The sequence below is a fragment of the Colletes latitarsis genome, chromosome 7, assembly GCF_051014445.1.
Source record: "Colletes latitarsis isolate SP2378_abdomen chromosome 7, iyColLati1, whole genome shotgun sequence".
Lineage (NCBI taxonomy): Eukaryota > Metazoa > Arthropoda > Insecta > Hymenoptera > Colletidae > Colletes > Colletes latitarsis.
This window is the reverse complement of record NC_135140.1, coordinates 3070745-3084115: the sequence shown is the minus strand read 5'-3', so window position 1 is coordinate 3084115 and position 13371 is coordinate 3070745. Positions and strand designations below refer to the sequence as shown.

At 29.7% G+C, this 13371-nt stretch overlaps 3 protein-coding genes across 8 annotated transcripts; all 3 read right to left on the bottom strand.

The window, feature by feature from the left end:
* Positions 1-224: 224 nt before the first annotated feature.
* On the bottom strand, positions 225-2559 carry LOC143343865 (uncharacterized). Of its 2 annotated transcripts, XM_076769190.1 has the most exons (9): positions 2440-2559; positions 1964-2116; positions 1718-1848; positions 1458-1590; positions 1230-1352; positions 1082-1165; positions 839-991; positions 577-705; positions 225-440 (listed from the first exon to the last, which is right to left on the bottom strand). In XM_076769190.1, the coding sequence occupies exons 1-9, from the start codon at positions 2555-2557 to the stop codon at positions 331-333; spliced, it is 1134 nt and encodes a 377-aa protein (XP_076625305.1). In that variant the 5' UTR covers positions 2558-2559; the 3' UTR covers positions 225-330. The 2 variants fall into 2 exon arrangements, with proteins under 2 accessions (XP_076625305.1, XP_076625304.1); XM_076769189.1 differs by having other exon boundaries at positions 1082-1352; positions 1432-1590.
* Positions 2560-3120: 561 nt separating this feature from the next.
* Positions 3121-9030, bottom strand: Oseg1 (intraflagellar transport protein Oseg1). 5 transcript variants are annotated; one of them, XM_076769180.1, is made up of 16 exons: positions 8914-9030; positions 8693-8802; positions 8431-8551; positions 8043-8253; positions 7878-7951; positions 7426-7696; positions 7144-7305; positions 6584-6881; positions 5970-6340; positions 5445-5837; positions 4914-5328; positions 4567-4793; positions 4089-4470; positions 3806-3972; positions 3456-3617; positions 3121-3252 (listed from the first exon to the last, which is right to left on the bottom strand). In XM_076769180.1, exons 1-16 carry the CDS (start codon positions 8961-8963, stop codon positions 3166-3168), a joined length of 3501 nt encoding a protein of 1166 aa, XP_076625295.1. In that variant the 5' UTR covers positions 8964-9030; the 3' UTR covers positions 3121-3165. The 5 variants fall into 5 exon arrangements, with proteins under 5 accessions (XP_076625295.1, XP_076625294.1, XP_076625296.1 ...); XM_076769179.1 differs by having other exon boundaries at positions 8911-9024; XM_076769181.1 differs by having other exon boundaries at positions 8693-8776; positions 8911-8942.
* Positions 8988-13280, bottom strand: Gaa1 (glycosylphosphatidylinositol anchor attachment 1). The gene is made up of 10 exons (XM_076769187.1): positions 13090-13280; positions 12526-12743; positions 12200-12356; positions 11821-12029; positions 11427-11644; positions 11112-11299; positions 10880-11007; positions 10561-10757; positions 10327-10494; positions 8988-10169 (listed from the first exon to the last, which is right to left on the bottom strand). The coding sequence occupies exons 1-10, from the start codon at positions 13229-13231 to the stop codon at positions 9890-9892; spliced, it is 1905 nt and encodes a 634-aa protein (XP_076625302.1). The 5' UTR covers positions 13232-13280; the 3' UTR covers positions 8988-9889.
* Between the last annotated feature and the right edge of the window lie 91 nt (positions 13281-13371).

The following is a 13371-nucleotide window of genomic DNA, read 5'->3' as shown; positions in this document are numbered from 1 at the left end:
ACTACGAAGCAGACCTTTGGAGCCCAGTTATATGCATAGGATCCATCCATGAAAGTTGAAACTGTGTTCATTATACCTCGAATACAGTCTCAATTGTACTTCAATTGAGATTAAATTATTAAAAATGAATAATAGAAAAATATTCAAGCACACATACTTGATTGGTAGGAACTCTTTTAATTTTTGTTATAAAATATTTACATAGTTGTACATATCATATCATTATTACATATTAAGAAAATTTAACTTCTATGAAAACTTATATTCAAAATATGTTGAGATATAATCGTTATACAGATCTATATATTAAATCTATAATATTTTCATAATTTAAACTGCACAAGGTACTTGACGATAAGTCAATGAAAATCCTTTATTTTCAATTTCCCCCACTTCATCTCCATTTGTGACAACATACATCACGAACGGTTTCGAATATGCTAAAATAAAATAATTTATGTAATCAAAGCTTTGAAATTGTTACGAAATTTTTCAAGAAAAAATTTTTTATAAATGAGAGTATATAATAAATCGATAGTTTATAAAAACGTTTAGAAATACGTTAAAAGCTCTTACATGTTTTTGTTACAAAACCATTACCACAGAACCGTTCTACGCCAACTGGAATGCCATTTACAAATGGATGTGGAATGATAACAAAATCTTTAGTACAATTTGTCCCTGCTTCTGCTGCATATTCGGTACCTAGTCATAAGTTAGATGTGTTATTGTCGTCGATGACTGACACTAAATATCGTATTTATTATAAATGCAATTTTAAACATCATTAAGAAAACACTGTTTAGAACTTCTTAATATTTTATCATGCAATGTTTACCTATTATAGTTGAATCAAAAGAGCCTGTATCACCGGACACTGTAAACGAATTCGGAGTTGTTTGTGACCATTCAATGGCGCAATATCCTTGAGCCATTCTTACGCATACACCATAATTTGTGTTTGCCATTTGTCGAGTACCATATGCTGGGGCTATAACATTTATATCAAAAACGCGGTTACAGCAATTCTCAATTTAATTTGCATAGTTATTTCGACAAATTAAAATGTTGCTTATAGTACCTCTTGGATTTTGCGTTGTGCCATAATTAAAACTTGTTACAGTATCTGAAACGCCATTGTAATATTGTAAACATCCGTTCGGAGCTGTAACAAAGGTATAAAATATACGAGTATTTAATAAAAGAATATAATATAATAATGTACATACCTCTATAAGTGGCGTCGCAGGGTATTTGTTGAATTCTAATATTCCAACGACGTTCTGTAGGGTATTCAGAATTAGTGTCGATCGATAACATAATTGGTGAACCATTATTAAAATCCATGTAAACTAGAAAGTTTAAGAATATGTTACAGGATTTGGAAACAATTATTTTAAATATTTATTACTTTAATATCTTGTAAATTACGGTACGTCTATGTTTCTTATTGTTACCATGTTGGTTTGCGTTTTCTCCACAAATTCGAGGCACTGATGTTGATGATCCAGAAGCTAGAAAAAGATCGTAGTCACAAATTCCACTGGCATTTGGTGAGGCAAGATTAAATTCCAAAAAGTCCAAACGTAACTACAACAAAAGTTTTAATGAAGTTCTAACATTTTGTTATTTTGTATCTTATATATGTATTATTGTTAGGTATATAATATATAGTAGGTATTTGATGTCTTACACATATTTTGCATATTATGCATACCTGACATATGTTTGAATTACAACGATTCACTGTTATTATACATCTTCCTGTTCCATCATAAGTTGTTGGATATTCTGGATTTGTAAAATATGTATTATTTACGTTTGTAGTAGATCCGCATGATTTTTGAACTATAAGAAATTAATTATAAATCATTCATAGTGTACCTTTTAATTGTCATGAATGTAAAAAATGACATTTTTATTAGTTTGAATTTTGGAGAAACCCAATTATTTGTTTACTTACAAACACAGCAGACACCATGTCCGCTTGCACAAGTGCCAGATGCTGTTCCACCATAATCACGGCATTCTCTTCTAGTAAAACAAGTGCCATTTAAGTTGTTGCTAGCCAGGCATTGTGAATTTGCAAAACGGACAACACTGAATAGCGGGAAAACTGTTTGAAAATCCTTTTAATAATTTAACGTCACTTGCACACTAAACAAATTTATCTTACTCTTTATGAAAAACAAGCATTGTATTTTTGTCTAATCACAAATTTGTATGAAATTAAATTACATAATTTTTATATCAATATTTATTAAAAATTTATAAGGGTAAAGGAACAGTTCTTACGTTAAAAATAAACAATTTGTTGTAACAATCACCTTGTTACAGTTTATTAAAATAAACCTAATATTATGTATTTCATTTCCAACTTTTGTTTGTTAATAATTCAAAAACAACGTTATTCATTTTCTTGTTAAAAATAGTACTCACATCTTCCTCTAATATTTGAATTTTGGATTTCCTTGACATTATTACTATCCGATAGGCCGGTTCCACAGAAGACAGAATTTCCAAAAAGGAAAATCATTAGAGGGACTATGCACAACATCTTTCGGATTATAACTGTTCGAAACACGCTCGATTCTTCCAAAGATTTCGTTTAACGGTACTCAAGGAATCAGAACAATTAGCATGTAGACAAAAACCAACTTACTATTTGCTCATGTTTACATAACTGTATTATCAATACCTAGCACAGAACAAGATTGGTTAATGATAAACGAGCAAATAAAATTTGGATTGTTTAAATATGCATTATTTTATACTATATTTAATCAGTTGATCTTTATACCTGGTACGAGACTATCTCAATTAATTTTTATATATTTTCCATACAGATATATTAAATATGTTTAATTCTTTGATCATATAAAATTAATATTTGTATAAGAAGCTTTAAAAAATGACTTTAAAGAAATTTAAAAAAACGGCGTATTATAACTTTTATGCAGAACAGTTAAATCATTTGTCTTTATTGTACGACTTTATATTCCGATAATATTATTTCATGAGATTAAATTATTTAAAGATTGTTTGATTTATGTTTATTTTATCGAAGATTTTGATATGTTTAAATCATTTGAAATGTACAACAGTTTATTACAATATAAAGAAAATTTAATTAATACACGTGTATTTCATATTAATGAAAGAATTCTAATCAGAAAATTTATTTAATGTTCTACAAAATGGACAGTGTCCGTATCGTAATAAAGCCAGTTCATAATCGTCCAAATGAAATAGCTGAAAAGAATGATGAAAAGTTATTATTATTCCTACAAACTATAGCTATTATATTGCTATGTGCAAGTAGCAAATGAAAATTTTCTAAACTGGATAGAAACGATTTCCCATACTACCATGAACATTATGTTTATCGATCATTTTTTTATTATCTTAATTTAATTTGCTTTTGTGATAAAATAACTTTGAACTATTTTCCATACCTTTAGACAAGATTTGCAAACAGTAATTTGTAGATCGGGCAAAAGATTTTTAAAATATCGTGTTTTAAATGGTCTTGGCCACTTTATGATCAATACAGTACATGGATCCATACTCTTTAAAACACTTCTTCCCACAATTATAGTAGAAGTACTCGATTTTTCCTAAAATACAAATTAGCAAATGTATTACAATCAAATAAATTACTGCTAATTTAAAAACTGTGTGGTAAAAAATGCAAAATTTTTATCACCTACTTATTTTTTTTTTTAATTGTAAACAAAGGTACATTATTACGTACTTGATTAAAAAGGAACATAAGTAACAGTTATATGAAAAATATATCATCTACCTCATATTTCATTAAACGTGCAGTAAACATATCTATTTCAGGAGCAACGGTAAGCTGATCTTTATCTATTATATTGTCATTTGTTGATAATGATTCATTTATTAGTTTTTCTGCTTCTTCGCCTGAAATACCTTCCTCCAATTCAAATTCAACTAATGGCAGAATTTCTGAAATTATGTATTGTAAAATACTTTATTTATTTATGGTAAAGTTGTCTGTTTAAATATTGTATTTGTTTCACGTTCTTTTAAAGAATCTACATATACAATGAAATGAAACTTACCAAACATTACAAAGGAATATTTAAATTTTAAACGACACTGCACACAATGCCCTTGATTATCTAGCGATAATAAAGGATTAAAAGTTGAACATTTATAACAAAGTGGCATAAGTTCCTCGGGATCTCTATAAGGTGAGGCTCGAGCCAATAAACTTGAAGTTTCTAACTGGCCAAGTTGACTCGCTGGAATTCTTGTTTTACGTAGTTTTTCAAGCAACTGCATTGTCAATTTATGAGCACCAAGAATGGAAGCTTGTTTCAACAAAGTATACATTATAATAAATCTTGAGATTCCTTCTACTTGAATATTCTGAGTTTTTGTTAAAAGAAATCGTGAAATGTTGAAAAGAGCCTCTGGCATTAAAGATGTAAATGGTTCTTCCTGAAATGGAATAATTATTGTCCTTACCATGATTAAAAATTTATTAGATAATGCAAATATAAAATAAAAAATTACTTCATTAAGTTTTTTACTTACAACATATTTGTGGATTTCGTGATAAGCATAATATATGTCAGCCTTTTCATAATACTGGGTAAATATTGTTTGTAATTCGTCGTCGCTTCTGTTAAGGTTTAAACTGATTTGTGATAGAAGCCAGTAAAAATAAGAAGCATCGCGAAATCTATTCTCGGCAATAGCATTTTTCGCCAACATCGTTAAAACCATTACAGATTCTTCCGATTGCCCTGCTACCTGAAAAGCTGCAAAATTGTGGAAAATTTTTTGAGTATTTGTACCAATGGTATTCATACCACTTTAAAAAAGTTTAGTAAAAATAATTGTCACGAATAAACAAATTCAAATAAAATTTGTACGCTTACCTTCCTGTGCTTCGGAAAAATGACCAGTCTCTACTAACCACCTAGCATACGGTCCATATATTCTTGCTTTCAGTTTGGGATTTCTTTCAGCTAATTCGAAAGCTTCTGGCCAAGCTCGAGCATCCACTAAGACATCCGCTACATCAGGATCGTCTCCCAAACGACCAAAAATTTCAGCCGCACCATGGGTTGCGCCTAATTTCTTCAATTTTTTAGCAATTACAGTCAAATTGTCTCTGTCTGATTTATCGAGTTGTTTGCCCACTTTAATTAACATATCGATCCAACCATATTCTGCGATTATGTTAATGGCACGGTCTATATCTCCTGCCGAGAGAAATGTTTCCGCTGCTGCACGAGGTTCTCCGAGACTCTTAGCCCACTCTGCTCTTTTGCGGAGTAATATCGTACGATCCTAACGTATTAACAAAAATAAAATATTTCTTTCATAAGAATTAAGCTTATATTGAAATTTATATCGCATAAAAATACTACAAGATTTAAAAAGTATTTAGAAACGTATACACTAACCTGGCTGTTTCCACTAACAATAAATTCTTGCGCGATATCAAACATACGTAAATCAGAATACATTGTCAATGCGTATTGCTGTAATCCAGCTTTCTGATAAAGCTTTGCAGCATCTTTCAATTTTCCCATAGCAGCAGCAGCAGTAGCCATACACGCTTCTCTTCCCCATTCGCCGGATTTAAGTTTTTCTTCTACTTCGGACACGATTTCTATATACCGTAGGTTTTTGACTCTAGCAAAGGCAGAGCATGCTGTACTTAACTCTAGGTGTTCCAAAGCATGAGTGCCTAGAGTAAACCAATCTGAATCTGCTACCCCAAGGCATGCTATATGGTAAGCATGAGAGAAAAGGCCAATGTCTAGATACTGGTACATGAATAGAGATAATGGTACCTGTATGCATGCAATATATAAGTTATTAGTACATATAACATATCATTTATGATTTGTTCAATGGAAATATCTTATAAATCATTTACAATTTTTTTGTAAATTTAATTCCTAAATATTTAAGTTCAACTTTACCTCCATTGTAATAATACAAGATCCATTTAAACAGTAAACTTTCGATCCATTATGACCCACAACAAATCCAGTAAACTTTTGTCTATACTCCGTAAAATTTCCCACTTTAATTATTAAATACTCTCCGGTTGAAAAACACATTATATCCTCGAAATTACTGTTAAATGCTACACTGTTTACATCTTGGAATTCTTGAAGTATTTCCTCCGTATACAAATCGAATACATAAAGGACTCCATGATCGCTAACGACTGCAAGCTTTTCTTTTAACGAACTAACATCAATACATCTTACAGAGCCTTCAATTTTTGTTAAATGTGCTGGGAAGGGATTATCTAAATATATTTTTACTATATAGCCTGTATTTAAACCTACAAAAGAATAAAGAGAAGAATTTATTAAATAAATTGCATTTTTTCAACAAAATTAATTTAAAAAATAATCAATAAGTTACATCAAATGGTAAACAGCGATGTTTTATGCAACAAACAAATAATCTAATTATAAAAATTTACCATCAAGTATTCACATATCTCTATTAATAATACAATAGAAATTAATTTGTGTTCGTTTTAAGTAAATTTATAAAACTGCATCCATTTTATAACACAAACCTGCGATTAAACATTCTTGACCAACTGGACCACCAACGACTTTTATATAAGTTATAAATCCGTCTAGTATCCATTCTCTTTCTACAATTCCAGTTAGAGATAAACTCTGTAATCTCCTTTCTGTACATAAAACTAAGTTATTTGCTGTAACAACTAATAAATTGCAATTCAATGCTTGATTTAATTTTTCGCATATACGGTAGTGCATTCCATCATTGGAATTTGTTGGTTCATAAATTATCACACGTTCAGATAATTGGACTGCTAATCTACTCTTATATACAGCAATGCGGGAGATCTAAAATTAAAATGATAATCCCTGTAAAGGGTATCATTTATCCGTACACTTTACTTATTAATAAACTTTATTTACAAAGGTCCAAAATTTTTGAAAGCCAGAAATATAATAATAAATGTTTTATTTTTATTTACGAATAATAGATAATTTTGCTAAACTTGTTTTTAGTAGTTGATTAAATAAATTAATTGTAATTCTGAAATACATAACTAAATATCATCTAGTACTGTTAAAAACGTATCAGATCATTAATTTTACTTACCAAATCTTTACATTTGATTCGAACCTTTTCACCAGTAATCAAATTTTGTATTATTACATCAGTCATATTTTCTCTGTACGCGTATCTATCTCCGTATAATCCGTGTACAACGTTCCACGATAATTGCAAATATGTTATCGTACCATCCTTACAACCTAATGCCTAAATTGTTAAGTAAGAAATAGTTTGACAAGTTTTTATTTAATAGGATAATTACATACAGTACAAACTGCAACAAAGACACAAGTGTATCTTTAAATAATAAAGAACTCAAATTCTTACAATATGTGTAGAAGTTGGGTGCACAGCACAGCTCCAAACCCAAGAGGAAAATGTACCACCAACACTGATTAATTGTATTCCATCATACGTCATTAATATACATTGTTTATTACTTCCTGAAATCAAAATATATTGACCTCCTGCAAAATTGCACATTTTGAGAGGAATGAAATTTAATAATCTATCTTTCCCAACTGGTTTTCCTGCTATCGAATAAAAGGATATAGTTCCATTCCATTCTGCTATACAGAGAACATCTGTAGAATTTTCCCTGCGAACAATGCAAGATTCAATATTAAAATAAATCGTGTATTAGCTTTGTATATCGATGCAAAGATGAATCTTTTTTATTCTATAACTTGCATAAGACTTAATTCAATAATTAAAATTAATATTGTAACAAATTAAAATTTAAAAATCATTAGCACAGTAAAATAATAGCTGTTTATTACCATTGACGATTCCATAGTAAACTCCATATTGGTATTTCATTTTGTCTATCGATACGTATCTGTTCTTCTCCATTCTAAAATTCAAAGTAATTTAAATTATACATTGAATGACAAATACAAATCTTCCATAGTCGACTGCATAGACTTTAGAAGAATAAAACAAACTTTATTTCTAATGGAGACATAGCCAGTTGCTAATCCAATGGCTAAGTATTGACCATCACTTGTCCAAGCACAACAATTGACTCTGCCTTTTGATTTATGTTTCACAACTGCTTTCTGTTCTGGAGACCAAAATGCTATATCTGATAGAGAACAACTCAAAAGCTGATGTGATACTGGATTAAACTGCATAGCTTGAACAGCTTCATTGTGACTAAAAAATCATATTGTACTGAATGGTTTGTTGTAAATATGTAGCAAATATTTCAAATACAGAGATGTAAGGTTTTAATGGCCAAAAGTTAATGTTAATATTTATGGATACAATCAAACACAAATTTTTGAATTTTGAATTTGAATACTATAACTAGTAGAAAACTATTTAACATACGAATATTTAAGGATACCCTCCAGTCTTGATGTCCAAATAATGACACTCTTATCTGCACCTCCAGATGCAAATTTTTTACCATCTTTTGCATAACATACACAATAAACTACGTCCTTATGTCCTACAAAGTATAAATATAAATATGATCTATAATTTTCTTATATTATTAAAACCTAGCCTCATGATTTTTCTAATCACAGATTACAGTAATGTTTTTTAGAATTACTTTTTATAGAAGTTAAACTTCTACAATTCAAACTACCTTTCAGTGGCTGAATCAAAGCTCCTTCTGTGGTCTCATAAACCAAAACTTGCTGGCCAGCAGCAATAACTAATTGACTTCCATCTGGATTAAAACATAAGTCGTATATACTGAAACAATGTTTTATACACACATAATATATTTTCCATTGTTCTTTCATACAATTTTTAGTAATTTAACATTAGTATTTTATTACAAAAAATATCTTCTAAAATTACCACCATTCTAGTTTGTCTTGAACCTTGTCGACCCAAGCTGGCACAGCTTTCATCGTTTTACCGTAATAAAGAAACGATTTTTCAATACAACTTCAAAGTATTATTGGCATTATTATTTGTATACACGCCAGATGCTATGGTTTCCACGGAAACTGTTACAATGGCGGTGTACACAGAGGACATCGTAACATTTTCGGTAACCCCTATCACTAGTACTACTTAATTTACATACTTAATTTTGTCAGATATATTAAGCTGCTTCCATTTACAAAGCAGCTTTGGTTTTCATTTATTTAAAACAAGGGAAAATACAAAACTCTTGCTTATATTCATAGTAAATTTCTAAAGAATAATATACTCTATGCATCAGTCTGGCCAGATCTGGCATAATTGAGCACTGTGGCTCACTGTGGCGGTGTGTCAGTCAGTATCACTGAAGCCGCTCGCGCGGTAAGGCATGTCGGCTTTCCCCACTACTCCGTTAGACGCTAAGGAAATTCGTCGTCGCTATTGTCGATTTCGATGCACTCAATTATGCCTGATCTGGCCACATTGATCGGAGATTTTCTGCATATTATATACAAAAAAACAGGTGGCAGTAACTTTTTCATTCGAAAATAAACATTCGGTCGATTAGTAAGCAACATAGGATGAAAAGGGACAAAACCGTTAATTGAATTGCGAAAATTATAAATCATTACGAAAATGAAAAAAGTTTAAAATAAATATCCACTATACAGTACATCATAAAGTGTCATAATACAAAAAATAGATTGAAAAAAAACTTCTCTAACACCAACTTAGTGTAACTTCGGTCCCGATGTTATTACGCTAACTTTGGTTGAACTATATCAATAAATTTAATACAAACAACGACGAATATTTATAAATAATTAACTAAACCTATTATCATTATTATTATTATTATTATTATTGTTATTATTATTATTATTACTATGACAAAAATAGTTTACACATATTAAGAAGACTGTAATACACTCTCTGAACATAAAATATTCCAGAATAAAAGCCAAATAGGAAGTACCATAGAAATTGTTACATTATAAAACCAATTTCCAAATATCATTGAATCCATAATACTGAAAACATATGCTTGCTTTGTGGCACGGTATGCTCTATACAGAATCAAAAGAATAGAATCTGTGGCGAAATTAATGTATGTGTAACACAATACGAGTAGACTTGAGATCACAAATGGATGTAAAAGAATCCAGAAAAAGAATATCACTCTGCGAAATCTGCAACATAATTGAATGATATATTGGCCTGAGAATGTTGTGAAATAAAAAATGCCTCAAGAATAGAAACTGTAGGTATGAATATTGAAAATAATTTGTGCCAGTTTAAATTAGTATACAAAAAATCTCAGTAGTCAGTTTTTCAAGTTAGGCTTACTTGCTGGTAGAATTTTGTTTTGGTGTTATTGGTAGAATAGCAGGAACATAAACTACAGCAGCAACAAGGGCTAAGGAAAAATTATGCATTGCTATGCACATCAATACAGTGGCCAGTTCTACTGATGTGATCACATAAATTAAAGCTGCATTTTTATACTTCGTTCGTCTAGAAATAAACAAAATTATTTTAATGATTTTGTTAAATTTACATTACAGCCAACATTGAAACTACCTTTTACAATAAAGTGGCCATATTACTGTTAGAATAGCCATTGCCAAAAATCCAAAATATATAGAATCTTCTGTACGAAGGTCCCATATTTTACTGCCAAAATAAGTTAATGCATGAGGAGATGATGCAATTACAACTCCACAAATGTGTGCCCATAAAATCTCTGAAGTTATAGTTCCAATATCAAATCCATCTTTCTATAAAATATACTACATTAATGCTTAAATTTTATCAATATATATATATATATATATACAATATGTAATAAAAATAACTTATAATATTATAATAATTTATATATGTAATAAAAATAACAAACCTTTACTTGTTTAATATTAGTACTTTTTTTATTTTCTATAGAAGTGGATACTTGAAGCCTTTGCCACATAGAAAATGCTTTAATAAACACTACAGCAATAATTAAAACTAGGGACCTTATATAGAGCCCTAAAACGATCATATTTATTAAGAGTGCAAAATTCAAATACTTACATGACTATACAATTAAATGAACATTCTGTTTGAAAAAAGATTTGAAAATTTTTACTCACCAATGGAAATATAAGTATCAGTCGATGGAAGTAGGTAAAAAAAGTAAGATTGATGAAACCGTTCTAGTAAATTATTTAACGATCGTACTATGCTCTCCACTATGCGACCTACTTGATATAAATTTTCATCAGAATTTTGTTGCCCAGGTTCCTCAAAACCTTCCAAAGTAATTGCTTCAATGCCAAACCTTCGATAATATTTCATTTGTGAAAAAATATTAAATTATATTAAATGCGCTGACCTCTAAATTATTAAAATTTAATAATGATTGTAACTGTAACTTATTCATCACTCTTTTAAATATTTATTTATACCTATGAAAAAGCCCGTGATTTCCTGTTGGAATTCCAGTAGCCTGAGTAGCAATCATCATAAGAAGTGTATTAAAATGATACCACCAATTTTTAAATTTATCTTTATATTTAATATCAAAACGTCTGTGAAATGATTGTCTGATTCCTCCTTTAGCAATCATATTTTGTGCTAAATTGAAAAGGTCTAAATTGGGTAGTTGTCCATTTAATCCCTCTACCTAGGCAGTAATTTAAATTGATGCAATGATAAGACTTTTTAGAATTTTTTTCGACAGTTGTAATGCTTATTTCGCTACAGTATTCATAAACTTTAAATAATTGGAAAGCTCAAATGATTCCAGTATCTTCAAACTGTAATGAAAAAGTTGTAGGAAAATTTATATTTTGGTCGTACCTTAACGTCAATAGATGAAATTTTCATCGAATGTAATTCTAAATTAATAGCAGCTTGAATGGAACCAGCACGACCTGAAAGATCTCCAGATATAACTACACCTTCAGTACCACTTGTAACTCCATGGTATGCATCTAACCATGCCTGAATTCCTAATTGTTCATGTTCTGTTATTAAGAATATAATATCTTTTGCCCAATATGTCTGCCCTAAAAAAGCAAGAAACAACACAAGTTTCGTAAAATTGTTGTATTAATAAATTACGGTAAGTATATATTTTTATGTACAGAATTTTATTCTTAACAGTTTTGTATTCTCATATTGTAATATTTTTTAAATTATACGATATTTGTGTATACGGAATTAATAAAACACTTACTTCTACAAAATTTGGCAAATGCAAGAAGAAGAGCAACAGAAGAAACAGTATCTAAATAAATAGTGTGAATTGGCCTAAAGGGAACACTAACTACAATTGCTTCTGTACTAGCTGCTCTGGGTGCTCTTATAATTCCATATATATTTTTTCCTGTAAACTAAATAAAATCATTTTAATCTGCAACCTATTAAGTATTTCCAATTCAATTTGTAAATTACTCGTCTTTTAATAAACTGTTTGGTTTAAACAAAATTTCACTCTGTAATTTGAACTACTTCAAGAAATAAATTTCATATTTGAAATCAATTTGATTATTTTTTATTTACCCGTTGTTCTTGGAAGGGATATATTAATGAAAAATTATGTACGAAAACGTCTAATTGAAGCTGATTTAATTTAGCAGCTAGCCACGCGTATGGCATTGTATCAGGATTCCGTTCCATTTCATGCATTAATTCTACGTAATTTTGTTTTGATATTTGTTCCAAGTTACTTTCTTTTGTAACCAATCCAGGCAACAATGCATTTTCAGAAAAATAAGTATCTGAAATGAAGAAACTAATGTATGAATATTATTTAAACTTACAATTATTTTACCTTTACAAAGACATTAAATTATAAAACTTAATTCATATAGGATGACTTATTTTCATCAATATATACAAATATTACTACAGTTATTAATGATTTCAAACAGTGTTTTACATAAATGTTATGAGGTTTGCAGGAAGTAAAGTCAAACGAGTTTCTATGTGAACACACATCATATAAAGACATTTAATTAATAATAGTAAATGAAATACCGATAGCAATAAAATTAATTGATAATTGATAAATAAAAACATAACCTATTCTTTCTATTTTAAATTCCACATTAGTCTAACACTTACTGTCATTAAATGTCGGTAAAGCGAGAAGTAATATCCAAATAATTCCACTGACATAAAGAAGAAAACAGAGTGGTTGTTCCCATTTTAATAATAATTTTATTATTTTTCCAGATCCGGCTGTAGGATCTGTCAACAAACCCATATTCGGCTCTACTTAGATTTAACTTAACCCTCAATCTGCTTTATGCGAATACGACTGTAGAACCATTGTGGCCACTACTAGAACTAGGTTTAGATGACAGTACGCTGGGACAATTCTTCAATTACGCCATCTATATCACT